The sequence below is a fragment of the Ochlerotatus camptorhynchus genome, unplaced genomic scaffold (assembly GCF_037179485.1).
Source record: "Ochlerotatus camptorhynchus isolate MF236.1 unplaced genomic scaffold, CSIRO-AGI_Acam_v1.1 ptg000087l, whole genome shotgun sequence".
Classification (NCBI taxonomy): Eukaryota; Metazoa; Arthropoda; class Insecta; order Diptera; family Culicidae; genus Ochlerotatus; species Ochlerotatus camptorhynchus.
In genome coordinates, this window is record NW_027040577.1 from 455,478 (window position 1) to 480,625 (window position 25,148).

Genomic DNA, 25,148 nt, shown 5'->3' on the forward strand with positions numbered 1-25,148 from the left:
TTGTCCATAGATAATAAGTAATTCATATAAACCTTACAATTTCACAGGGCTTCGGTAACCTACCGATTTGCATGGCCAAGACCGCCATGTCCCTGACCGGTGATCCCAGTGCCAAAAATGCTCCAAAGGACTTCAAACTGGTCATAAACGATATCTGTCTGTCGGCCGGTGCCGGGTTCATTGTTCCGATGTGTGGGGAGATCACCAAAATGCCAGGTCTTCCAACCAGACCGTCGATATTCGATATTGATTTGAACACCGAAACGGGAGAGATCGAAGGTCTTTTCTAGACGCATCAATCTTCGCCTACTTCATGGAACGACTATTTCTACTATGCTACAGAACGAAGCGCTGATAACAACATCTTCAACATCAAGAGCGGGGCGGTGCTTCTACTTTCAATCTCTCTGTTTTTCTCCTGATAGATTAAAAAAATATGTTTTTATGAAAATCACACAAGCAACTGTTTTGAGCTTTTTAGAGGAAACATTTAGACCGTTTGTAGAAATATGTATCTAATAAAATTGCTTACTTTTATGAATCTATACCGTATGGATAAGTACAACTAACCATAAAGCACTGGCCAAACTGAGTAGTTATAATGTTTTATAAGCCTAACTTGATGACAATTCTTCTTGTCGATAATTATTATAAGGTGTTATAACTCTGTAGTTTGAACAAGCATCAATAATATATAGAAGTTATTATTTATCCGAAGATAATCAAAACTCTGCACAACTTTGCTTTTGATGTTGAGCTCCTGCTACCCTTGGGTACTGCAGTTACTTGAAGGGCTACACTCTATCCGCCTGTCTGAATTAAGGTTTTGCGATATGAAAACCCGAAATGAGCGAAAAAAATATTGGCTCAAAGTCTACAAAAGCACTCTAAACGAGGATGATTTCAACAAAATTTTATTAATTCTCTTCTGAATTCCCTTGGAGTTCTCCTGATAATACGTTCGCAAATTTCCTTTAAATATCATCTTAGATTTTCCACAGAGATCGTTTCGGAATTTTCTAAAAATAATAAAGGGCGAACACGAAATTATTGCAACACTTAAGGCCCACGCACATTAGATCTGGATCGGACGCGTGGCGGCAAAGTGACAGCTAAATCTATTGTCTAATTGTCAAATTTACGTCAACGCAACGCAAACGGATCTAATGTGATTAGTAATCGAAAGCATTCAGTCACCCCTTGCACTGTACACAAACACCATCCTCTGATCGAATGAAACCTCAGACCATTCAAAACGAAACATCGAAATCGCTTTTTCGAATGAAAGCTGCAACCGGATGACGGTTGTTTTGAAATCAGATGACGGTTGTTTTGAAATCAGATGATTTTCCTCTCGACTACAGGATAAAAATTGTTATGAGAAGGGATAGGACCTTCAGCTGAAATGCGTAATGCTCTCTACATAATGATTGTCATACTAAATGGAAATGCATATGGTATTGGTTCAGCCCCATAACGCAAATCATTCAAAACGATGATGTTAAATAATTCTATCGAACGTCATTTGCTGACCTGAGCTGACAAACGAGGTGGAAGGAACATAGGTAAAGCGTGAAAACCAATGTTTGACTAATTCCCAGTTCAAGGACTCTTCAACGTTTCAGTCGATCGTTTGCACTTCACTCATTCAGTTCAGTTGATGTACGTTTATGGTTCCAACTGAGACTTGAGTAGTGTAGTAGTCAAACAGTTAAGTCCGGTTTTGGCTCGCTCAGTCGAGTTGTTCGAATTGCGCGTTTGTTCGTGTCGTAGTGCCGGTCGCATCGTGTGATAGCAAGCTCCGCGAGAAAGTGGAGAACAGTGGTGAAGGTAGCTCGTGCGTACCTATCACAAATAGTTACGCTACTCTTCCCACCGATGTTGGGAATGCCCCACCAGCGGAAGTGAAACGGACGAAGAAAAGGAAGAAGAATCAGGGCCAGTCCGATGGTGCGAGTGGTCGTGACACCATGACGAATGTCAGCGACATCGGTGAATTCGGCGTTACCGTCGACCATGAAAATTCTGCCGTTCCGAGTGCGGCAAAAGTTAAGCTTCCTCCACTGGTGGTGATGAAAGTGCCACTCAGCACGCTCATTGGTGATCTCACATCTCTGGGCGTTGCAGCTGAATTCAAACTGAGCAGGATCGGTACCAAGGTGATGCTGCGTATCAAAGCGGAGTATACAGCAACTGTGAAGTACCTGAAGGATTCCAGGGCGGAATACTTCACACATGACATCCCCGGTGAGAAGCCCTTCATGGTAGTCATCAGGGGCTTACCGAACTTCGACCCCAAGTCGATCGAAGAAGAACTTAAGGACCATTACAAGCTAGCCCCAATCGCAGTCTTCCGGATGACGAGGAGAGACGAAAACGGAAAAACGTACCCGGATTGCCTTTTCCTGGTACATTTCCAGAAGGGAACGGTGACGTTCAATGCGTTGAAGGCCATCCGCTCCATCAACTTCATCATCGTCACGACGTCACCCAGTGTCAGCATTGCCTGAATTTCGGGCATGGTACCCGAAACTGCTACATCGATCCGCGCTGTGGCAAATGCGCCCAAAATCATGTCTCCTCCGAGTGCTTTGTCGACGAGTCGGAAACGTGCAAATGCGTCAACTGTGGTGGAGCTCATCAAGGGTCCGACAAATAGTGTCCCAAACGCGAGGATTTCAAGCGGATCCGAAAGCAAGCATCCACAAAAAGCCAACCAGGACGGAAGAAGGAAAAAACTCCGGCATTCAGTACTGATGACTTCCCGCCTCTTTGTGTTACGCCGCACGGTCAAGCAAATCCACGGGTACAATCCGGCTCCCGTCAAGAAACGTCTGGTGCCTCAGCTGGACAAAGCTATCCATCCCCTCTGGATTCTGGAGACAACCACCAGCACAAAACACCAATCCCGATCTCTTCTCTGCGGATGAGCTGATGAAGATTTTTGTCGACATGACCAGCGCTCTTCGTCAGTGCCGCAACAAGCCCGAACAGATCCAAGTGCTCGGTAAGTTTATTATTCAGTATGGCGTCCAAATTGTTAACTATAGTCACTTGGAACGCTTGCTCTGTACGAGCCAAAAAGTTCGAGCTTGCTGACTTCCTCCGCAAGCTTAGTATCGACGTGGGCCTCCTATCAGAGGCTCATCTAAAGTCCGGCGACAGCTTCTGGTTTCCTGACCACAACATTATTCGGCTTGATCGCACCAGCTCCAGGGGGGGGAGGGTGTTGCGGTCGTCGTCAAGAAAGGAATACAATACCACACTCTGTCCCATATCCGCACCTCTATCATTGAGGCCCTTGGTGTGGAGGTGTAGTCGTTGACTGGATACGTCCAGTTCATCGCCGTCTACTGCCCTCGACAGTGTGCCGCCAGCAGTGGACTAGCGGCTAAATTCAAGAAGGACTTGTCCACCATAACCCGTACCGGTTCCCGCTTCGTAGTTGGAGGAGATCTAAACGCTCGCCATGAGGCCTGGCGGAACTACCAGCAGAACCAGAACGGTCGCCTGTTGTTCGACCACTCACAGGATGGGCTGTACTCCGTTTGGTTTTCGGATGAACCAACATTTATCTCACCGGCGGGCAACCCATCGACGCTAGACCTGTTCCTGAAAAATATCGGCTTATCCAAGCCGGCAGCCTTGAACGAACTCAGCTCTGACCACCAACCGGTGGTGGCTGAACTGGACTGCAACGTGGCTCCTGCTTCAACCCTGCGCAAGGACTACCATCGCGTAAACTGGGCCCAGTTTGGACGCGTGGTAGACAGACGCATCATCGACAACCCGCCGCTTGACACCGTGGAGGACATCGACCGAGCGTTGGAGGGACTCCACCAAGCCATAACCGTGGCTGACGAGGCGTGTGTCCGACGAGTTCCTGTGAGGGGTAAGTTTATTGCCATTGATTCCCACACCCAACTCTTGATTCGCCTGAGAAATGTTTGTAAACGCCAGTTCCAGAGAACCGGAGATCTAGCAAGGAAACGTGAAATGGCCGATCTGAACAAGGAGATTGCTTTCAGAATGATCTCACTCCGAACGAAAGTTTCGGGTGGCTTGTCCAGAATCTGGACGACCGCTCCAGACCATTCTGGAAAGTTTCCAAGGTCTTAAAGACGCACCTAAAACCCATTCCACCACTCAAAGATGAAAATGAAAGCTGTGCACGGAAGGATACAAACTGATGGTTCCGGTGTTGAAATATTACAAGGCGGTACAGACCATACTGGACCAAGCAGAGGTGGAGTATTTCTCCCACGACAACGAGGCTGTTAAGCCGTTCAAGGTGGTCCTGCGAGGACTATACGAAATGGACACAGGCGTCCTCTTAGAAGAGTTGTTGGCTAATGGACTGAAGCCGGTTCACTCTGACCCAGTCGAGCCAATCGCCGTTTCCTGCCAGTCATCTGTGGTATCCTGCCGTCCAAGTCGTTCCGGCCCTGTGGTCGGAGATAGGGCGAGGGTCTCCCATCCTGGCTTTTCAGGCAACGCAGCACCCACTCAAATTCATTGCATTCTGCCGAGGAACGGACGAGAAGTTTGTGACAATCCTTCCTCAACAACTCCCGAGCTACGCATTTACTATCAGAATGCACGAGGACTTCGGACAAAGATAGATTCTTTCTTCTTAGCTACAACTGACTCGGAATATGATGTTATCGTGCTAACTGAGACTTGGCTGAACGATTGCATCTTGTCTACTCAATTATTCAACGACTCTTACACTGTGTTCAGGACAGATCGTACCTCTTTGAACAGTCGAAAAACTCGTGGTGGAGGTGTGTTGATAGCGGTCTCTTCTAAATTGTGTTGCTGTATTGATCCAGCTCCGATAAGTAATGCTCTCGAGCAGCTTTGGATCAAAATCAAACTGCGGATCTATGATGTCAGCATTAGAGTGCTTTATCTACCACCTGATTGCAGAGACGACCTGTCGCTCATACAGTAGCATACTGACTCCATTGATTCAATCCTTTCCGGCTTGAGGCCTCATGACCTTGCTTTCCAGTTTGAAGACTATAATCATCCTGAAATGCACTGGGTACCATCAGAGGATGGTGGCCTCACAATAGATTCCCATACATCGAGATTAACGAATGCTAGTTGTGCATTGTACGATGCCAGGGTCTGACACAAATCAATACTGTAAAGAACTCCAGTTCACGGATTCTCGATTTAGTACTCGTGAATGACTCAGCGTTATCAAGCTGTTGCGTATCCGACGCGGCTGAATCGCTCGTAGAAATCGATACTCCACATCCTGCTATTGACGTCACCGTTTCTATTTCGGTACCAGTGTCATTTGAACCATCTCTAGACGACTGCCGCTTGCTCTAAGGTTTTTGAAATAATTGTAAACAACGCTCTCTTTGAAGCCACCAAAAACTACATTTCATGTGCCCAGCATGGATTCTACCCGAAACGATCTGTTACTACTAACCTCACTCAGTTCACCTCACTCTGCATACGCTCTATGGACGCTGGTTCACAAGTGGACGCCGTATACACGGACTTCACGGCTGCATTCGATCGTGTGAATCATGATATCCTGTTGCAAAAAATCTAGAAGCTGGGGGCATCTTCCGCGCTTGTTAGCTGGTTTCGATCATATCTGTCTGAAAGATCCGTGAGAGTAAGGATTAGTTCGTCACATTCGGAGCCGTTTATGATTCCTTCTGGCGTACTGCAAGGGAGTAATCTTGGACCGCTGCTTTTCTCATTATTCATAAATGACATTGCCTTTGTGTTGCCACGTGGACAGTGAATATTCTATGCCAACGATGTTAAGATCTTTATGATCATCATGTGCACTGAGGATTGCCTGGAGTTGCAGAGGTTATTAGATTTGTTCGAGGACTGGAGCAAGCGAAACCTACTCGATTTATGCATAGCCAAATGCAACACAATATCGTTCAGCAGGAAGTGGCAACCAATCAATTTCAACTACAGCATGTGTGGACAAACTCTCGAGCGCTTGTATCAGGTTAGGGATCTCGGTGTGATATTGGACCGCGAACTCACTTTCCGACCGCATTACGAAGACGTGATTGCAAAAGCTAATAAACAGCTCGGCTTCATGTTTAAGCTTGCTGATGGATTTCGTGATCCTCTCTGCCTGAAGTCCCTTTTCTGTGCACTGGTTCGATCTATTTTGGAATCTTCCGTGCTGGTATGGTGCCCGTACAACAGAAACTGGATTGACCGTATCGAGGCGGTGCAGAAAAAGTTTGTGCGCCTCGCTCTTCGCCACTTACCCTGGCGTGATTCGTCAAATCTTCCTCCATATAAACATCGTTGTATGCTGTTAGGCATCGATACTCTGGAGAAGCGAAGATCCAATTTGCAAGCTATCTTCGTCGCTAAGGTAATGACCAATGAAATCGATGCCCCAGATATTCTTGCTGAATTGCTCGTATATGCGCCGCAAAGACCTTTGAGGCAACGTAATTTCCTGCACCTTGCTACCCGGAACAGCCGGTATGGTCAACACGATCCTATCAGGATAATGTCTTCTCGGTTTAACGATGTTAGTGGACAATTTGACTTCAATGTTTCTGCTGCCACTTTTCAACGCCACCTCAATGCACAGCGGTGAGTATCTGTCCAATCACTGCTACTTCAAAAGTGTGTATTACCTGCTGTATTTAAATACATGGTCCTTCTACAACACTACGCCGAGTTTCCAACCCTCCGACGCGTGAGCTGTGATGCATTTGCAGATTGTTGTGTTCAATTATTTTAGATTATTGACCTAGCTTTTAATATGTTTATCATTTGTATTCATTTGTATTCAACGTATTCTGTGTATTGACAATTTGTAATTTTATTTATTGTTATAAAGGGTGATACGGTCAAAATTTGGTCAAGGGAAAACGCGTGTAAATCGGTGAAATCGTTTATTTAAAAAATCAAATTAAATTTCTTTTTCAAGTTCAATTAGTATAAAATTCAGGAAAAATATTCAGTTAGGCTTCCGCTTTTCCAAATCCGAATTGCCGAGCCTTACGCTTGACCCCTGCCATCAGATTTTGTACAGCCACCTTGTCCACCTTCTTCGCCGCAGAAAGCCAGTTTGCCTTGAACTGCTGCTCGCCCTTAGCAGTTTTTTTGGTCTTCTTTAGGTTCCGCTTGACAATAGCCCAGTATTTCTCAATTGGGCGAAGCTCTGGCGTGTTGGGAGGGTTCTTGTCCTTGGGAACCACCTGCACGTTGTTGGCGGCGTACCACTCCATGGCCTTTTTACCGTAATGGCAAGATGCCAAATCCGGCCAAAACAGTACGGAACAACCGTGTTTCTTCAGGAAAGGCAGCAGACGTTTATTCAAACACTCTTTCACGTAAATTTCTTGGTTGACAGTCCCGGAAGCTATGAAAATGCTGCTTTTCAAGCCACAGGTACAGATGGCTTGCCAAACCAGATATTTCTTTGCGAACTTTGACAGTTTCATGTGCTTGAAAACATCTGCTACCTTTCCCCTTCCTTTTGCCGTATAAAACTCCTGTCCCGGAAGCTGCTTGTAGTCGGCTTTGACGTAGGTTTTGTCGTCCATTACCACGCAGTCAAACTTCGTCAGCATCGTCGTGTACAGCCTCCGGGATCGCGCTTTGGCCGTCGTATTTTGTTTATCATCGCGATGTGGAGTCACTACCTTCTTGTAAGTCGATAGTCCGGCTCGTTTTTTGGCTCGATGCACGGTTGTAGACGATACACCCAGCTTATTTGCGGCATCTCGGAGAGAGAGGTTAGGGTTTCGCTTGAAACTACCGGTTGGAGGCGAACCAGCCTAAGGCTGAAAGCCTCCTAAATAAAGCTAAATAATAATTGAAACTACCGGCAACTCTCTTTGTCGTCTCAGCGGCTTCCGGTTGCCGATTTCCCCCCGATCCAGACTTCCTGGCTGTCGACAAACGTTCCCCAAACACTTTAATTACATTTGTAACGGTTGATTTGGCAACTTTTAGCGATTTTGCCAACTTTGCGTGCGAGTAGCTCGGATTTTCGCGATGCGCGAGCAAAATTTTGATACGCTGCTCTTCTTGCTTGGACGGCATTTTGACAACTGAAAAGTGAATTCCAAAATCAAAATAGGAGCAACATTCTACACACACACACCTTCAAAATGAGGGGTGTTCAGGTTTTTTAAATGCAAAATTGAAAGAAATACGTCAAGTTGATATTGACCAAATTTTGACCGTATCACCCTTTATGTATGAAAAGACATGGGGTTTTTACGCCTCTTTGAGCCAATTGAATGGTTTACTCAAAGAGGCTTTTCCCCATCCTAGATTTCATTAAGACTGAAAAAAATCAGATGAAATAAAAATAAAAAAAAAAAAAAATCACAAGTTGACTTCCTCAACGAACATACCATCGACATCGGTATCATCACCGAAACTCACCTGAAACCGGAGATGAACGTATTTATTCCTGGATTTCGGCTCGTGAGGCTGGATCGAACAAGCTCTGGAGGTGGTGAAGTGGCCATCGCTACCAGGAACAAAATCTGCTGCCGGCTGCTACCCAGTTTCCAGCTGAAAATGTTTGAAGCATTGAGAGTGGAAGTCTTCCCACCCGTCGGCCCCGTCACCATCATTGCGGCCTACTACCCGAAACAAGCAAACGCCAGGGATGGATCCGCAGCAGACCTGCGGAGGGATATTGTCAAGATAACACGACGCCGTAGAAAATTCATCATCTCTGGCGACCTGAACGCCAAACATCAAGCTTGGGGCAACCAAAGGCGGAATCAAAATGGCACCATCCTGAACGATGACCTGCAAGAGGTTCACTACACCATCCTGGCGGTGGACACTCCCACCCGGCTGAGCCGGTCCAGCGTGCACTCCATCGTCGACATCTTCGTCAGCAACATAACATGAGAGACACCTGACAACCTGTGACCCACCAGGAGCTGAACTCGGACCACTATCCGATGGTGGCCGAAGTGGGCTCATCCGTCAACCGATTCCAAGCTTCCCGACGCAACTATCATCGTGGAGGAGATATCCCGGGTCAGGGAACAACACGTGCCAGTATCCAGACAGGTGAGCAATACTCTGAACATTGACAGATCTACCAAAGACCTTATAAGACTCCGTAGCACCATCCAAGTCAGCTAAAGTCATACCCATCCGGAAACCTGGGAAAGATCCGTCCTCTCCTTGAAGTTATCGACCAATCAGCCTTCTCTCAGGGTTATCAAAACTTTCAAAAGAGCAGTCTACCACCGGCTCCTAACATCTTCCGAAGAAAACAACTTGTTACTCGAGGAACAGTTTGGTTTTCGGAAAGGTCGTTTGACCGTCCACCAGCTGATTCGAGCAACAAACATTCTCAGACGGAACAAGTCTGTTTCGAAAACATCTGCCATGGCGTTGTTGGACGTTGAAAAAGCGTTCGACAATGTATGTCATGATGGCCTGGTGTTCAAATTGCAGCAGTACGGTCTTCCAATCTTCCTAGTGAAGATAATTAACAACTATCTATCGAACAGGACGTTCCGAGTCTCTTTTAATGGCATCACATCGGATGCTTTCAACATCGGTGCTGGGGGTTTCACAAGGAAGCATCCATGGCCCCATTCTATTCAACCTGTTCACCTCCGATATGCCGGCTCTCCCTGATGGTGGATCGTTGTTCGCAAGAGACACATCCATCGTCTATAAGGGTAGGGTCATCGGAGTTCTGACCGCCAAACTTCAGAGAGGCCTGAATGTCCTGCCTGATTATTTCAACATCTGGAAGATCCGTATTAACGCGACAAAGACCCAGGTCATCATCTTTCCACACTCTAAATCTCCCAGACTTGTTCCGTCGGTGAATAATAAGATCTACCTGAACGGCACAGTGGTGGAATGGTCGAAAGAGGTAATCTACCTCGGCTTAAAATTAGACAGCAAGCTGATTTTCAGGGAGCACGTTGACAAAACCAAAACCAAGTGTAACATCTTGATAAGATCACTGTATCCACTCATCAACAGGAGGTCTACTCTATCCATGAAAAATAAGCTTGCTGTCTACAAACAAATCATCCTTCCCGTAATAACTAACTATTAACTAATACTAACTAATAATAATAACTGAGAATTTCAGAAGAGACGTGAGTGTCGCTAGTATCCAATCTACGAAGTATATCATAACAACGCTAACGCTATAAGATGCTTATGAAATGAGGGGGTTAGACGGAAAGGGGTGTAAGTGACTTTGATCGATTCTCTTCATCGACTTTCTCTTTGGATAGCCACAGTTTTATAAACAGATTTTGTTCTATTTCTGCCACATAGTTTGATAAAGGAGGTTCTCATCTAGCATCCAGAATGGCACACGAATCAAGGAATGTGTTTGCAGCTGAATTATTAACGAAAGAGAAAGTCGATGAAGAAAAACGTTCAAAGTCACTAACACCCCTTTCCTTCTAACCCCCTCAAACGTTTCTGGAGATACCTAGATGCTCCAATGTTACCGTTACCAGGCATCAGAAAACAATTTATATTACGAATTTCAACATTTCATCCACAGTGAACTGTCAAGAATTTTTTTTCCAAATATAAATATAAAATGATACAACTCAATTTCATGCTCACTTTTATTCTCTACTGATCATTCTAACTCACACGAACCACTGCCCTCAATTTCGCCGAACGGCTTCTCGGATTGTGCTCGACTTCATCATCACTCGGAAGAACCACATGCTTCGTAATCTGGTGCCAAGAGGTTTTCATCGCGCTTTCCATAACATCATGCTCGTAGCTAATCGTATGACTACAATATTTCAGTGGCAGTGTATTCGCCATATCGTTCAGCACGTTCCCCATCACGTGTCGTTTCACTATGGTGTCTTCAAGTGAATGGAACGTGATCGCGATCATTTTGCCACCGATCTTCAGGTACCGCTGGGCGAGGATCATTCCATAGTTGATTTCGTTCAGCTCGTTATTCACAAAGATCCTCAACGCTTGAAAGGTCTTTGTTGCGGGATGACTGGGACGTTGAAGTTTATCCAACCGAAAACTTCCGCTCCCAACACACGATTGCACTACATCGGCTAATTCTTTGGTGGTTTCGATTTTTTTGATCGAATAGCGAGCGTCCACGATCGCCCGGGCAATCTTTTTCGCTTGTTTTTCTTCGCCGTAGATTTTCAAAATTCTTGCTAAATCAACTTCTTCAATTTTAGCGAGAATTTCCGCCGCAGACGGTGTATCCGGAAAACGATCCTGGTCCATTCGCATGTCCAGTGGACCATTTTTACTGATGGAGAACCCACGGGAACCTTCGTCGAACTGCATCGAGGAACATCCAAAGTCGAATATTATTCCATCGATCGACTGTTGGTTTACATACAGTTGTTTTAACTTGCCAGGAAGTTCGGAGAATCTTCCAAGCACTGGGTATATTTGTCCTGGGTACTGTTTAGCCAACGCAAGTGCCATTTCATGAGCCACAGGGTCTCGATCCAATGCTATGACCTTTGCATTGGGAGCTACTTTCAGAATCTCCCGTGTATGACCACCAGCTCCGAACGTCATATCAAGAAACAGCTCATTATCCTTTGGTTTCAGAAATTTTATCGTCTCCACAGCCATCACCGGAATATGGGGAGCAGCTTGCGTATTCGTCCACCTCCTTCCACCTAATACTAGACTTAACCTACTGGCCATTCTTCCAAGAGCCATCCTGTTCCTACTTTTCGAAAACACCCTTCTTGTTTAGATGCTCTAGAAACTCCGAGGATAGCACTTCGCGGCAGTGCTCTCCGGACAATCCGGTTGCCGTCGAACTGAGCGAGCGGGGATGAGCCCGCAGATGTACGTCGTTGACAATGTTTTCCAGCGACTGATACTGCTTGATGAGTCGCTCGTCTTTCACAGCTATTATGTTCGTTCCACCGAGAACGGCTTTCAGCTGATCGCGAAGGTACTGCCCTAGATCACGGCCAATCTTGCTCTGATCGACAGGCCAACGTTCCAACAGTTTGAGAAAGCGGTTGTAGTGCTGGGACATGATCTGAAGATGGGGGGTAGTGGGTGGTCTGCAAATATAAAAAAGGAAAATTTGTTATGGTTATTTTGCTGTGCTAAAAGGATTTTAACCACGCAAGCTCTATGATACCGAATTTCACAAAAACTGTAATAAATTTCAGTCTACCACATAACGCTGGTCAGCGCTTCACGTAATCGATGAAACATACCGGGCCTCGTTTATCTGTAAGCCTGTTCACTTCCAGCCAATTACACCCATCATAAAAATATTTAATTAAAGAAGCGAAGCTTACCTTAAAGTTACGTAATTTTCACAGGAGTTATTCCGCAGAGCAGGATCTAATCCGACCGCAACACATTTTCCGAAATCCCGGAGATCTTTGTTTTGATTCACGTTTGCTGGTGCAAAACTGCATTGGTCGCTCACTTCTGACAGCTCTCGTGTGAGTTCGGATCGTACACGGAGAAACGAAACAACTCAAAATCGATAAATATGGACCAACAGGGCTGTGCCATAAAAAGGGAGGGAAAAAAATTCTCGAAAAAACTCAAAATCGAGCACTTAAAAATAAATACTCGTCGCAATGCTGAGTTTCAAAATTGACTTAAACTAGTCGACAATTCTATAATTTGAAACTACCAAAAATAAAACTGCAACACGATCAGCGCAACGCACAGTCATCAAGTTCCATAAACTTTACTGTTCTCTATGAAGTTCTCCGTTTTTTGTTTGTGAATCTCTTCGAAACACCTTTAAACACATCCAAAGAAATTTGAAACAGAGTTCACCTTTAAACACATCCAAAGAAATTTGAAACAGAGTTCCATTCGTGTTTCAAACTCGCTCAGAAATAAAACAGAATAGTCGAGCAGTTGCAAATCTGGCTCGAATAATGAAACTGAAACTCAGCATTGCGAGAGGTGCGTTTCTGTTCTAGTTTCAAATTGAAACAGTCCTTAGGCCGTTCGCAATGATGAGTTTCAGAATTGTTTTAAACTACTCGACAATTCTATAATTTGAAACTGTCAAAAATAAAACTGCAACACGATCAGCGCAACGCACAGTTCTAAAAGATGTTTGCAATCATCAAGTTCCATAAACTTTACTGTTCTCTATGAAGTTCTCCGTTTTTTGTTGGTGAAGCTCTTCGAAACATCTTTAAACACATCCAAAGAAATTTGAAACAAAGTTCCATTCGTGTTTCAAACTCGCTCAGAAATAAAACAGAATAGTCAAGCAGTTGCAAATCTGGTGCAAAATAGTGCTCGAATAATGAAACTGCAACTCAGCATTGCGAGAGGTGCGTTTCTGTTCTAGTTTCAAATTGAAACAGTCCTTATAAAATACAACAGCATTGCGAACGGCCTGAGGCCAAGGTTGCAAAGACTCATTTCAGCTAAAATAATGTTTTTCGGAATAATAAAACCAAAAGATGGTATGATGGCATGTTTTACTTGTAACTTACAAGAAGAGGTTACAAAGTATGCGTTGGAAACATAAAACCTGTAAATTTTGCTTTCTATGAGTCACAATCAGCGATTTGCTGATCGCTGAGTGAGTGAGTGAGTGAGTGAGTGAGTTTGTGAAAAATCGCTGATTGTGACTCTCATGAAGTGAAATAAACAGGTTTAATATGTCAAACACATTCTTTGCAACCTCTTCTTGTATCCTACCAATTCAAAATTTGATCATGGCATCTAATTATTTCATAATTTAGAAAAACATTGTTTTAGCTGAAATGAGTCTTTGCAACCTTGCCTGAGGCATAAACGCGCACCATTACTTGACCTTACCAAAAATAATTTAAAAAAACAATCCCGGCTAAACTTTAGCTGAAATGATTACGGAACTTTACATGAACGTTTGTGTGATAAAGTTTTATACCCCGTTCACATTATAGATAATATACTCTGCGCATTTTGAGCAAGCATAGTAGTTTTGCTAGAATCATAGTAAATTTGTTAACATTCATGGTAAACTAAACTGAATTCATAGTATATTTAACAGTAATAAGGCCGTTCGCAATGCTGTTGTATTTTATAAGGACTGTTTCAATTTGAAACTAGAACAGAAACGCACCTCTCGCAATGCTGAGTTGCAGTTTCATTATTCGAGCACTATTTTGCACCAGATTTGTAACTGCTCGACTATTCTGTTTTATTTCTGAGCGAGTTTGAAACACGAATGGAACTCTGTTTCAAATTTCTTTGGATGTGTGGAAGATGTTTCGAAGAGCTCCACAAAAAAAAACGGAGAACTTCATAGAGAACAGTAAAGTTTATGGAACTTGATGATTACAAACATGTTTTAGAACTGTGCGTTGCGCTGATCGTGTTGCAGTTTTATTTTTGACAGTTTCAAATTATAGAATTGACGAGTAGTTTGAAACAATTTTGAAACTCAGCATTGCGAACGGCCTAAGCGTGGTTATATTGATAATAAGTGTTTTCTGCAAAATAGTATTCCTAACTATGGTCCTTGTTTCAGTGTATAAATTCCATACACGCAGAAAAAACTATCATCGTAACAAAAATATATGAGGTAAATTTAAACGTAAACTCAGTTTGTTCTGGCCACAAACATAAATTAGGTTGATTTCAAACGTATTCCATTGTTGAAGTCATGTGAAATCAATGTTTAAAATAAAAATAATGTTACGTTTATTTCAAAAATATTCACGTTGAAAATAAACGTATTTATTTTTGTTTGGTTGGACAGCTATGCGAACAATCATAAATATGTTTATTTTAAACATGCTTCTCATGTTTAAAATAAACATACATATATTTTAGAATTATTTTAGTAGTTGAGTGTAGGTTAAAGCAAAAAAAACGGTTTGCAAAGAAATGAAAAAATACAGATCTTCGCAATTCCTGCTCTTTTTTCGGGTGCAATTAAGGGTGACCTGTAGGTATTGGGGTCCTGGTCCAGGATGCGAGGACCCGTCGGGGTGGGTGTCCGGGGGTTCCAATTCAGTGGAACCGGCGCAAATTTGTGTTTTTAGCGTCGTTTTTGTGGAACGATACAACAGTTACCACTTCAACCCACCTCTACTTCTCTCTACATATCTTGGCCCACTCGGGGTACGAACATCATTATCATTCCAAAATTAACTGCTACCGCGTTCGGTTGCATTGTATTTTGCGCTCGATCAATAAACGTAGTTAAAGTGATTTCTCGCGAGTTCCTTTATTTCCACAACAGGTCCGAATCCGTCCGCTGATATTCCACTTCGTTGCCCTGACTCTACCATAGAGGTAACTCTAAGACCACTGGGTCCCGAAGAAAATCATTATTATTTTTGGCTCACTCAGTACCAGAACAACGGTCCCAAGCAGTCCTAAGCTATTTCACTCACCCCTGCATGTTCTGCATGAATCCACACACCCCTGATGTTATCTGTCAAACTTCATAGCGAATCAAAACAAACATAGTGTAGTAATAGAATTTCAACTAGAATAGGGTACGTTAATCGTTTGCTTGGGACCAATAGGCTACTAAAGTGGTGAGCCAATTTAAAATCGTTAGTTTCGTATTGATTGTTGACTCTACCGTCGGTTTCGTCAGTTTTGCCGTTTCTGCCTCGGTTTCTGCCACTGGTCCTCATACCGGTTTCTTTCCATGTTCGGTATCGGAGGAGGATCCGGAATGGATTCGGAATGGATGGCCGTTTTCTGTTGAAGTTGAGCAAAGCTGGGGCAACTTTTCCGAATGTAACAAGAAGGAAATTAAAAGGCATGACACGCAAAAAACCGTTTACCCAAATTCGAAATAAACATGCTTTTGAATTTAATTCAAACATAAATATTTTAGTTTTAAACATGCTTTCAATATACTTTGAATAATTCATATGTTTAGAGTATAAACATTTATATTTTTGTTTTAAATGAACAAAATTCGTATTCGTGTATGTGGGGGAAATGCCTCTAATGATGACCTATGGATCTAAAATTGGGCCCATCGCTAATAACCTGCTTTTTATAAATTTTATCTTCATGATAATACGAGGTATTATCATAGAGGTAACTCTAAGACCAGAAGGTCCCGAAGAAACGAGCTCAACTTTTTGGCTCAGCTCTGGTACTATCTTCGGTCCCAAGCTAATCGATTCACCCCTCGAAACATAGGAAAATCCACTAACCCCTCATTTTATCTGTCAAACTTTAATAGCGAATCAAAACAAACATAGTGTAGAACTGGGATTTTTACTAGAATGGGGTACAGCAAATGTTATGTTTGTTAGCTGAGATCTCGGCAAAATCCCCGTTTATAACTGAATCTCGATTTTTTTCACTGAGATCCAGCAAAATAGATTGCCAAGCGTGCTGGTGCGTGGTGGTGCCCATCTCGGCAAAAAAAAACTAAGTGTGAAGGAATCAATTTTGACGCACACCTTCTCGAAAATCGGCCGATCAACAACAGAGGGATTTTCGAACATCTTAATTTATTTTCGAAGCGTAAAATTTAAGTGAAAATTCACCAAATGGAACACAGCCTTGGGACCGATAGGTTAGTCCAGTGTGGGCCAATTTAAAATCGTTAGTTTCCACCGGTTGCTACCAGTGCCAGAAGCTATCGCCTCATTAGCCTCTTGGCCTCCATTTCGAAGCTATTCGAAAAGTTGATACTCAGCGGTCTGCTGCAAATGATAATAACATTTTTCTCAAAGAGCAATTCGGGTTTAGGAAAGGCCACTCTATCATCCACCAGCTCGCACGAGTTACTAACATCATCAAGCGGAACAAGTCCGTTTCCAATACATCTGCCATGGCATTATTGGACATCGAGAAGGCGTTTGACAATTTCTGGCATGATGGCCTAATGTACAAGCTGCATTGATACAACTTCCCGATCTTCCTTGTCAAGATCATCCAAATCTGCTACAGATCATTCTAGGTCTTCTAAAACAATTCACCTCCTGATACGTTCAACGTTGATGCTGGGGTTCCTAAGGGTAGCCTCCTTGGTCCTATCCTCTTCAACATCTTCACGTCCACGTCTTCACCCGGAACATGGTGGTATTTTGTCAATGTTTGCGAATGACACTGCAATCATCTATAAGGGTCGAGTGATCCGTGCTCTGACGAGAAAACTTTAGTTAGGCCTGGATGTTCTGTCCGACTATTTCAAAAACTGGAAGATTTGAATGAATGCAGCTTAAACACAGACCATACTATTTCCACACTCCAATTCACCTCGGCTTGTCCCGCCTGGCAACTTTAACGTCCACCTAGCAAGTTGCTGTACCGTTGCCATGTGGACAAATCATCCACCAAGTGCAACATCTTGATTAGGTCGCTCTATCCACATATCAACAGAAAGTCCACACCCTTTCCATTAAAAACATTATTTACTCAACATTGTTTGTTTAAATCTTACACCTAAGAGTATAAGCTATCCAATGCTGCCAAATATATCTAAATCATGATGCACAAGCATGAGAAATTACTATTTGAAATTTACTGCAAAAATTCGTCACGCACCCTGTAGATAACAATGTAAGCGATTTGATTCCCTTTTCCACGCACATATACGCAGTAGTCGTGTCGGGAACGACGAAATCCCATGCTCACCAGAACTTCATTAAAGCGACCGTTCCATTGCTTGCTTGCTTGAGACCGTATAGCGATTTCTTTAACAAGCATGCTTCATTCGGTTGACTGCTTACCCCCTCTGGAACACGCATGTACACTTTTTCCAGGAGAAAGGCGTTTAGGAACGCCGTTGTTACGTCCATTTGATGGATCATCAGGTTTCGGTTCGTCGCAATCGCCAGATTCGTCCGTATAGTTGAAAGCTTTGCCACTGGAGCAAACGTCTCTTCAAAGTCCTCGTGCTTCCGCTGCATGTACCCTTTGGCAACCAGGTGGGCCTTGTAGCGCACAGGATTCCCGTCAGCATCGGTCTTCAACGTGAACACCCATTTACTCGGCACAGGCTTCACTGCATCAGGGCACCTCACCATCGTCCAGGTTTGGTTTTTCTTCAAAGACCTTAGCTCGTCAGCTATTGCTTGCCTCCATTCCGTCTCGTGCGGATGACCGTCAACCTCATCGTAACATGTCGGAACCTGTTGGGATTCATCAGCAGCAGAAAGGGCTCTATAGGGGGTAATAAAACCAGCTAACCAACCTGGGGTCCTGCGCTCCCGACCACTAGACCTCGGAACACACTCCTCACAGTTGTTCCCATTCTTCGAGTGTGGTGGGAGCGCGGATGCACCTTCTTCATTAGTGTTGTCAGCAACTTCGTCAACATCTTCAAACTCATCTTTGGACAGCTCTTGATGGTCATCTTCAAATTCATTCGTTGGCTGCACGTCATCTGTATTGATCTCTTCAACGGCTGGAATAACTTCAGGAATCACCATCTTCGAAGCTACTTCTTCCTCCAGCGATTTCTCTGGTGTCTTGAATGGAAAACTTGCCTCTTCGAATTTCACATCTCGTGCCACGAACATTTTCCTCGTTTTTGGATTCCACAGACGATAACCGGTTGGTGCGTAGCCCAGCATCACACTGCACAAACCGGTTGGGTCTAACTTGCTCCTCTTTTGTTTCGGAACCCATGCAAATGACTGGCATCCGAACACTCTCAGTTTCTCAGGTTTCTCACCGTGCCAACATTCAGCCGGGGTACAGTTTTGTTTCAACGCTTCAGTTGGACTTCGGTTTGTTGCGTACACTGCATTCAATACTGCTTCGCCCCATATAAATTTCGGTGCTCCGGATTCAGCTAGCATAGTTCTCATTATTTTTTCCACAATGGCCCGGTTGAACCTCTCTGCTACTCCGTTATGCTGTGGTGTATAACCAACGGTTGATTCAACTTGAATTCCTTGTTTCATATAGTACGCAAGCTGATCATTCGAAAAGTATTCTCTTCCCCGGTCACACCTCAAGTTTGCGATCTTGTTCCCGAACTTTGCCGTTGCCATGGCCTCGTGTACTTTGAAGAAATCAAACACTTGGTCCTTCCGTTTCATCAAATATATAACAGCAAAATGAGTATAGTCATCGATAATCGACACGAAGTACTGATACCCATCTACTGTTTTCGGTGTTATCTGGCCACAAACATCCGTATGAACACGCTTAAATAATCTTGTTGTGCTCGGTCGACTCTTGTTGAATGGTAACCGGGTCATCTTGATCTCTGCAGAGGACTCGCAAAATCCACCTTCATTTTTAATTTCCCCGATTCCATCTACCATTTCGCTCTGCTTCAGGCGTCGTACATTCTTGAAGCTCAAGTGACCAAACCGTTTGTGCCATAGCTGCAACTCATCATCATCATCTTTCGCAAGGATGAATAGATTCCCGCGTAGTTCCGCCACAGCTATTGTTTCACCGTTTTTTGGACAACACTGCTCGATCCGGCTGGAATTCCACTTGGACTTGGCTTTCAGCAACCGCGACAATGACAGCAAATTGATCTTGAGATCTTCACAAATAAGACGTTTCCCAAGGACAATGTCAGACTGTTCTCATCCATGAACGTCTTCGCTTTCACTGTGCCTTCTTTAGTAGCAATAAGTTTCTCACCTTGCTTGGCACTTTCAATTACCAGCGGTCTGTCGAACTCCTTGAACTCGTGAAAATACCGCTCATCATTGGCCATGTGACGACTTGCTCCCGAGTCCAATATCCATTCAATGTCCAATTTCGACTTGTAGATCGCTTCCTGGGAAATCATCAACGCCACTTCTCTGTTTACGGGAACAGTTGCTACTTGAGCTCAATCATACCGCTTTTTGAACTTTTTTTTTTTTTTTTTATATATATATCTTTATTAAGGAGACTTTCAGCCCTGGGCTGGTTCGTCTCCGGCCACTTTTTGAACTTTTTACATGCATCCTTCTTGTGCCCTTGTTCACCACACACAAAGCATTTTCCTTGAAACTTGGACTTTTCCATGCTTCTTTCCGACTTCGCTGCAAACGCTGATCCTGATCATGATGCACATGAATTGTCTCCTCTTCCCATTCGTTTCTGCTCTTCGGCCAGCAAACGCGCCTTCACCGTGTCCAACTTCAACTGATCATCTCCCAGGTTCTCCATAGCCGTGGTGACAACATCGTACGTCGATGGCAGAGAAATGAACAGTTGACTTACGGCATCTAACTCCGTGACAGTAGCACCAGCTCCCTTCAACTGGCGGAATAACTCGTCAAATTTTCGGAAGTGGTCCTTTAACGGTGTTCTTTCTTCCATCTTTAGCGTTGCTAAGGACCTCCGAATGTATGTTTGCGCTGCAAATCCCTTCTTCGCGAACGTGCTTGCCAGGGAGTTCCACATTTCCTCCGCAGTGTTCTTGTCAGGCACGTACTCCAGATGAGAATCCACGATGTACGCAACTAGAAGAGCCTTCGCCTTTTCGTCCTTTTCTTGAAAAGCTTTCCTGTGCGATTCGTCAGCTGGTACATCCTTCGTGATCATTTCCTTCACGCCGTGAGCCGACAACTGCGTTTCGACCCGGAACCTTCACATGTCGTATCCTTCACCAGCAAACTGGACTATTCCTACTTTCGCCGCGCTTGACATCTTCACTCCCGTCTTTTCCGTAATTCCGTAACGAACTTCTGGATTCTTCAAATCAATTAGCTTCAACTTCAGAGGCCGGACGTAACTGGGCCCATAACCTTTAGAGAAAGACGTGTGTTCAGTAGGAAGTCTGGTTTAATACTACATAAAGTTTTCAGTTATTGATAACGGGTAAACAAGTTCTTAACTACAGAAATCAACAGCTCCTTCGATCCAACTCTTCAGAAACAAGAAGAGATCTTCGTGGCTATAGGAACCCTAAGAAAATGCAACAAAATGAGAACAATTACATAGCTTAGCGTTGTCAGCCAAGGTTCGCAGGAAGTAGTTGGTGCACAGAACTATCTACGATGCTCTCAGGAGATTTATGTATGTAATATTGTACAAAGACACATATGTGAGGATTTCTTTCGTATAACATTACACTAACACAGTCAGTTGATGCAATTTCACATAAAATTTTACATTTACTTTTTCAGTATGTTTCATCATGTTTGCCTTTCAAACGGTAGTTGCCCGCTCTCATCGACTCTTTTTACTTGCTCTTCCACTCGTCTAGCCTAGCAGTTGTCTCTGTTACTTCATAATTCCTAAACATATGCTTAATCCTTACCGTTCTCTACTTGCTTGTATGACTGCTAAAAATTAGTTTTTGCATTTACTGTACTGCTAGTCGCTAATTTTTCATAGATTTTAATAGGTTGTAGGGTTTCTTCTCCTTTTCCTTTCTCCCGGTTGCAATCCATGCGCTACTAGTTACATATTTCTATTTTCAGTCAACAAACCGCGTTCTCTGCCTTTCTGTTACTAACAGGGGATTGAGTTCTATCCAGTCATAATTATCCGTCGATTTGCTTGCGGGTAATCAAAATGATTCAGAACTAATCGTTGCTTAATGAATAAAAAAAAGGGCAATTTATAGTAAAAATCGAGAATATCTCATAAGATTTATAAAATCTCTTTTCGTTAGATCGGGTTTACTTTTATATTCTTCGTCTAATAGTGGATATATTTAACTAGTTTTGTTCTCGTGTTTATCGTTAGTACTCTTATTTGTGTAAATTTTACTCGAAGTTTACGACGAATTCAACTAGTACGTGTACCTGTTTTGAACATTTTCGCATGTTTATATCATTTGTTTGTTTAATTGTTTGAATTTGAAGTGGAAAGGTCACGGGATTTATTTATTTGTTTCCTCTGGCGAAAGAATATTGTAATCAATGATCTTACGTTATTTTTTTGTTTTTCCTAAATCAAGGCTATGTGCGTTTTGACCAGATTTCAATGCATGTTCGCATTCTTCTGCATTTTGAGTTTCATCAACTGTTTGAATGTTTTCATATCTACAAATTTTCGGAACACGCTTGTTTCTGGCTGTTATTTATACTATTTGTTTAACCGTATTACTCATCTGTAGGTATGGGAAATAATGTTTCGTTTGCTTCTGATATCTACACCAACAAGAATGACAATGTAAGATGTCGAACGGCTTTGTCAGTCCCTATGCCTATCTTTCAGATAATTTCGTTGAGAGGAAAACCTGTCGAAACCGTACGATACCCTACGATCAAATTATGATGATGATTGAAACCAATGCAATGGCTCAACACTAGTATGGGCTGACGGAATGCGACTTTTTGGCACTGCAGCTGGAAAAGTCAGTTTTGTTTTCACTTCGCCATAAATTTTCAACATTAGAACATCTATTGTTTGATGAATGTAAGAGTATTTTATTTGTTGTTTCTGGATTAGAATTTACTCCAAGGTATATTTTCCTATAGGGTTATAATTGCATTAGGTTATAATGATTCTGCTTTCGGTTTGCACAGTGAATCATCATCCTCGATTCATCGATTTGCATACCATGGTTATGTAACATTACAATAAGAAATTAGAAAACCAGTCTTTTTTTTTTTGTCGTCCGAGCAGTCAGAAGAAACTGTCCCTCTCGGTCACGATGCATCCAAATGTACGGTACGCAAACATATTCTCTTTCACAATACTTTCTTCCGGCTGAGTTCAGTTGCACAGCAGAATTCGCGGTTTATCGGCCTTCGGTTAATATTATATAATTAGATTGCTAACTTGTTTTCGCACTGTCAAGAGATTTAAATAGTCTAGTTTGGGTCGGTCACGGTCATCTAATATTTGTGGGAAAATACCTGTTTTTTACAAAGCAGAGCGTCTATCCCAAAATAAAATGGCAGAAAATGCACGTGGAAGCGAGATCTAACCTATACACTGAACCGAAAACTTACTTCACTGGAATCACATGTGAATTTTTTTTTCCTATTTACATTTAACGGAAATTGTTCTTTTGTTTTATTCAACGAATACAAAAGAAAAACAAAACTCGATTTGATTATCAATTTCGGGTAGTGCCAGCAAATTCATAATTTTCGCATAATATACGCTGCCAATGCATGAAAAACGTAATAAACCAAAAATGATTGTGTATAACATTCGCTTTTCGACTAGATTCTTGGAGTATTCGTCACTGTCAGGAAAATACAAGTTAATTTATACATTTGATTGTAAAATTTATGATGAAGATATTTTCTGAGATGCAAAAGCCAAAAATTAAAAAAAAAGTAAAGATCAGTAAACATGCAACTCCTCTCTATTAAAATTGTCACAAAATTTTGTCTTAGCAAAATGCATTTGACCACCCGAAATATTCAGCTGATCAATAAATAATTATGCACTCCACATTACCTAAATACGACAGTTCCGTTCTTCTTAGCATAGACTTGTAAAATATTAAAAAAAAACTCGACTGTCAGTTGTACTAAAATTAGATTCATGACTAATACGCCTACGCTGGTTAACTTAGAGGAATTTAAAAATTTGTAAATACTTTTCCAACCTACGACTGATTGTGATCCAGATTCAGATGATTACTGGTGGCCACCACCACCGACAGCTCGTCATTATCTTCACCGTTCATTTTCACAATTACCGTACCTCCATTTTGAATACTAGTTACCGTAGTGGTTGTGCCACCACCTCCTCCCATTGATAGACCACCGTTCGTACCATTCCCCGTAGGTCCAACATCGTTTCCATCGCCTCCTCCACCGCCGCCGCCTCCGCTACTATTCAGATGCGTGTTAATACTACCGTTACTACAAATCTTACTGTACAAATCGGGCGTAGCCGTCATGATGGCCGCATCGTCAAACTCCGTCCGCAGTTCGGTGCACTTGAGCAGGCCCAGCTCTTTAGGCATGTACGACAGTATCCGGTAAATTTGCCGGATGTCCTCGTACGAGCTCCAAATGCCCGGGCGTTTGTTGTGGTAAAGCTTGGCGTAGGTGTACACGTTGGCCGTCTGGTCGTACTCCAACTGCATCGCGAGCGAACTGATGCAGCAGAACTGACATGCCTGGAAGCCACCGTACCTGTACGGAAGAAAGGAGAGGTTTGTTGAATGAAAAAAATCTGTTAAATTTACTAATGATTTTCAAAATTGTAATCGTTATGTGCCGTTGCACACATAACTGTCTCATAATAAAATTCAATTCGTAAGGAACGTATGGCCATAGTTTGACGAGAATATCTAGCTTGGGGGAGTTTTTATGTAGCTAGGAGTGATTCAAATATGTCTTCGGCCCTTATTACCAATGTCACGTCACGGTGAAGTGATAACGTATCACTCACGGTGAAGTGATTCCCATTTGATTTACACACAATCACTTCACCGTGAGTGACAACTGGTCACTTCACTTCGTTTTCACCGTGAAATGACACCTGTAACGAGGCCCTTCAGTTCCTGAGGATGAGAAGGGGGTTTTGGGGAATTTTTACAGTGAACGTAATAAGTATTGGATGATGCGTGTGACCGGAGAGGGGGAGGGGGTGTTATTTTTTAATAACCCCTTACCAATCGAGAGCCCTGCTTGAAATTGATAGAAACGTCTACTCAAGTTAGAGTGCAAGTAACAAATGAAGTTTTATTGAACAATTATACCAACGCTTACTTTGTTCTAACATCCCCCTTAAGCGGGAAATCCTGAATTCCTATCATTTCTCGATGAACATTTCAAATGGTCCTATCTGCTTTGATCGATTCTCTTCATCGACTTTCTCTTTTCATAACCACTGCTATGCAAACAGATTTCGCGCTAATTCTACCACATAGTTTGATAAAGGAGGTTCTTATCTAGCGTCAAAAACGTCAAATACAACAGGGAAAGATTTTGCAGCTAAGTTATTAACGAAAGAGAAAGTCGATGAAGAGAATCGATCAAAGCAGATAGGACCATTTGAAATGTTCATCGAGATTTGTCTATTTTCAAACAGATTTGTGTTCGCTAGTGCTTTCGTGAACATATCTGCTGCCTGAAGGTTAGATGGGACATAATTCAATGTAATAGTTTTACAATCTAAATGATATCTTACATAATGATGCCTTATGTCTATATGTTTGCTTCTTGAAGAAAGGCCGACATTCGTCTCCGCGAGACTTATTGCGCTCTTGTTATCGCAGTTGATTGGAACGGAAATTTCAACCGCTTGCTGGGTGGCAGAAGAGAATGCCATGTATTCAGCCTAGGTGGTGGAAAGTGCTACGGTGGACTGCCTTTTCGAGCTCCAAGAAATAGCACCTCCACTTT

At 42.9% G+C, this 25,148-nt stretch overlaps 4 protein-coding genes across 5 annotated transcripts in view; 1 reads left to right on the forward strand and 3 right to left on the reverse strand.

The window, feature by feature from the left end:
- The window catches only part of pug (pug C-1-tetrahydrofolate synthase, cytoplasmic), a 64,466-nt gene extending 63,925 nt beyond the window's left edge, over positions 1–541 (forward strand). Inside the window, exon 11 of the mRNA XM_065218485.1 lies at positions 48–541. Coding sequence (XP_065074557.1) covers positions 48–290 — 243 coding nt within the window. The 3' untranslated portion in view covers positions 291–541. The remainder of the gene's footprint in view (positions 1–47) is intronic.
- Positions 542–10,568: 10,027 nt separating this feature from the next.
- Positions 10,569–11,684, reverse strand: LOC135698474 (probable methyltransferase-like protein 15 homolog). Its single transcript, XM_065218474.1, has one exon. It carries the CDS (start codon positions 11,680–11,682, stop codon positions 10,612–10,614), a length of 1,071 nt encoding a protein of 356 aa, XP_065074546.1. The 5' UTR covers positions 11,683–11,684; the 3' UTR covers positions 10,569–10,611.
- Positions 11,578–12,365, reverse strand: LOC135698475 (ubiquinol-cytochrome c reductase complex assembly factor 2). Its single transcript, XM_065218475.1, has 2 exons — positions 12,282–12,365; positions 11,578–12,038 (listed from the first exon to the last, which is right to left on the reverse strand). The coding sequence occupies exon 2, from the start codon at positions 12,008–12,010 to the stop codon at positions 11,690–11,692; it is 321 nt and encodes a 106-aa protein (XP_065074547.1). The 5' UTR covers positions 12,011–12,038; positions 12,282–12,365; the 3' UTR covers positions 11,578–11,689.
- An 8,751-nt stretch (positions 12,366–21,116) lies between these two features.
- Ptp99A (Protein tyrosine phosphatase 99A) overlaps positions 21,117–25,148 on the reverse strand; it is a 482,762-nt gene continuing 478,730 nt past the window's right edge. For both annotated transcript variants that reach the window (XM_065218483.1, XM_065218484.1), the window contains one exon: positions 21,117–23,933. In XM_065218483.1, coding sequence (XP_065074555.1) covers positions 23,399–23,933 — 535 coding nt within the window. In that variant the 3' untranslated portion in view covers positions 21,117–23,398. The remainder of the gene's footprint in view (positions 23,934–25,148) is intronic.

Coding starts and splice junctions, on each gene's coding strand:
- LOC135698474 (XM_065218474.1), bottom strand. CDS start 11,682: ATGGCTCTTGGAAGAATGGCCAGTAGGTTAAGTCTAGTATTAGGTGGA.
- LOC135698475 (XM_065218475.1), bottom strand. CDS start 12,010: ATGTCCCAGCACTACAACCGCTTTCTCAAACTGTTGGAACGTTGGCCT.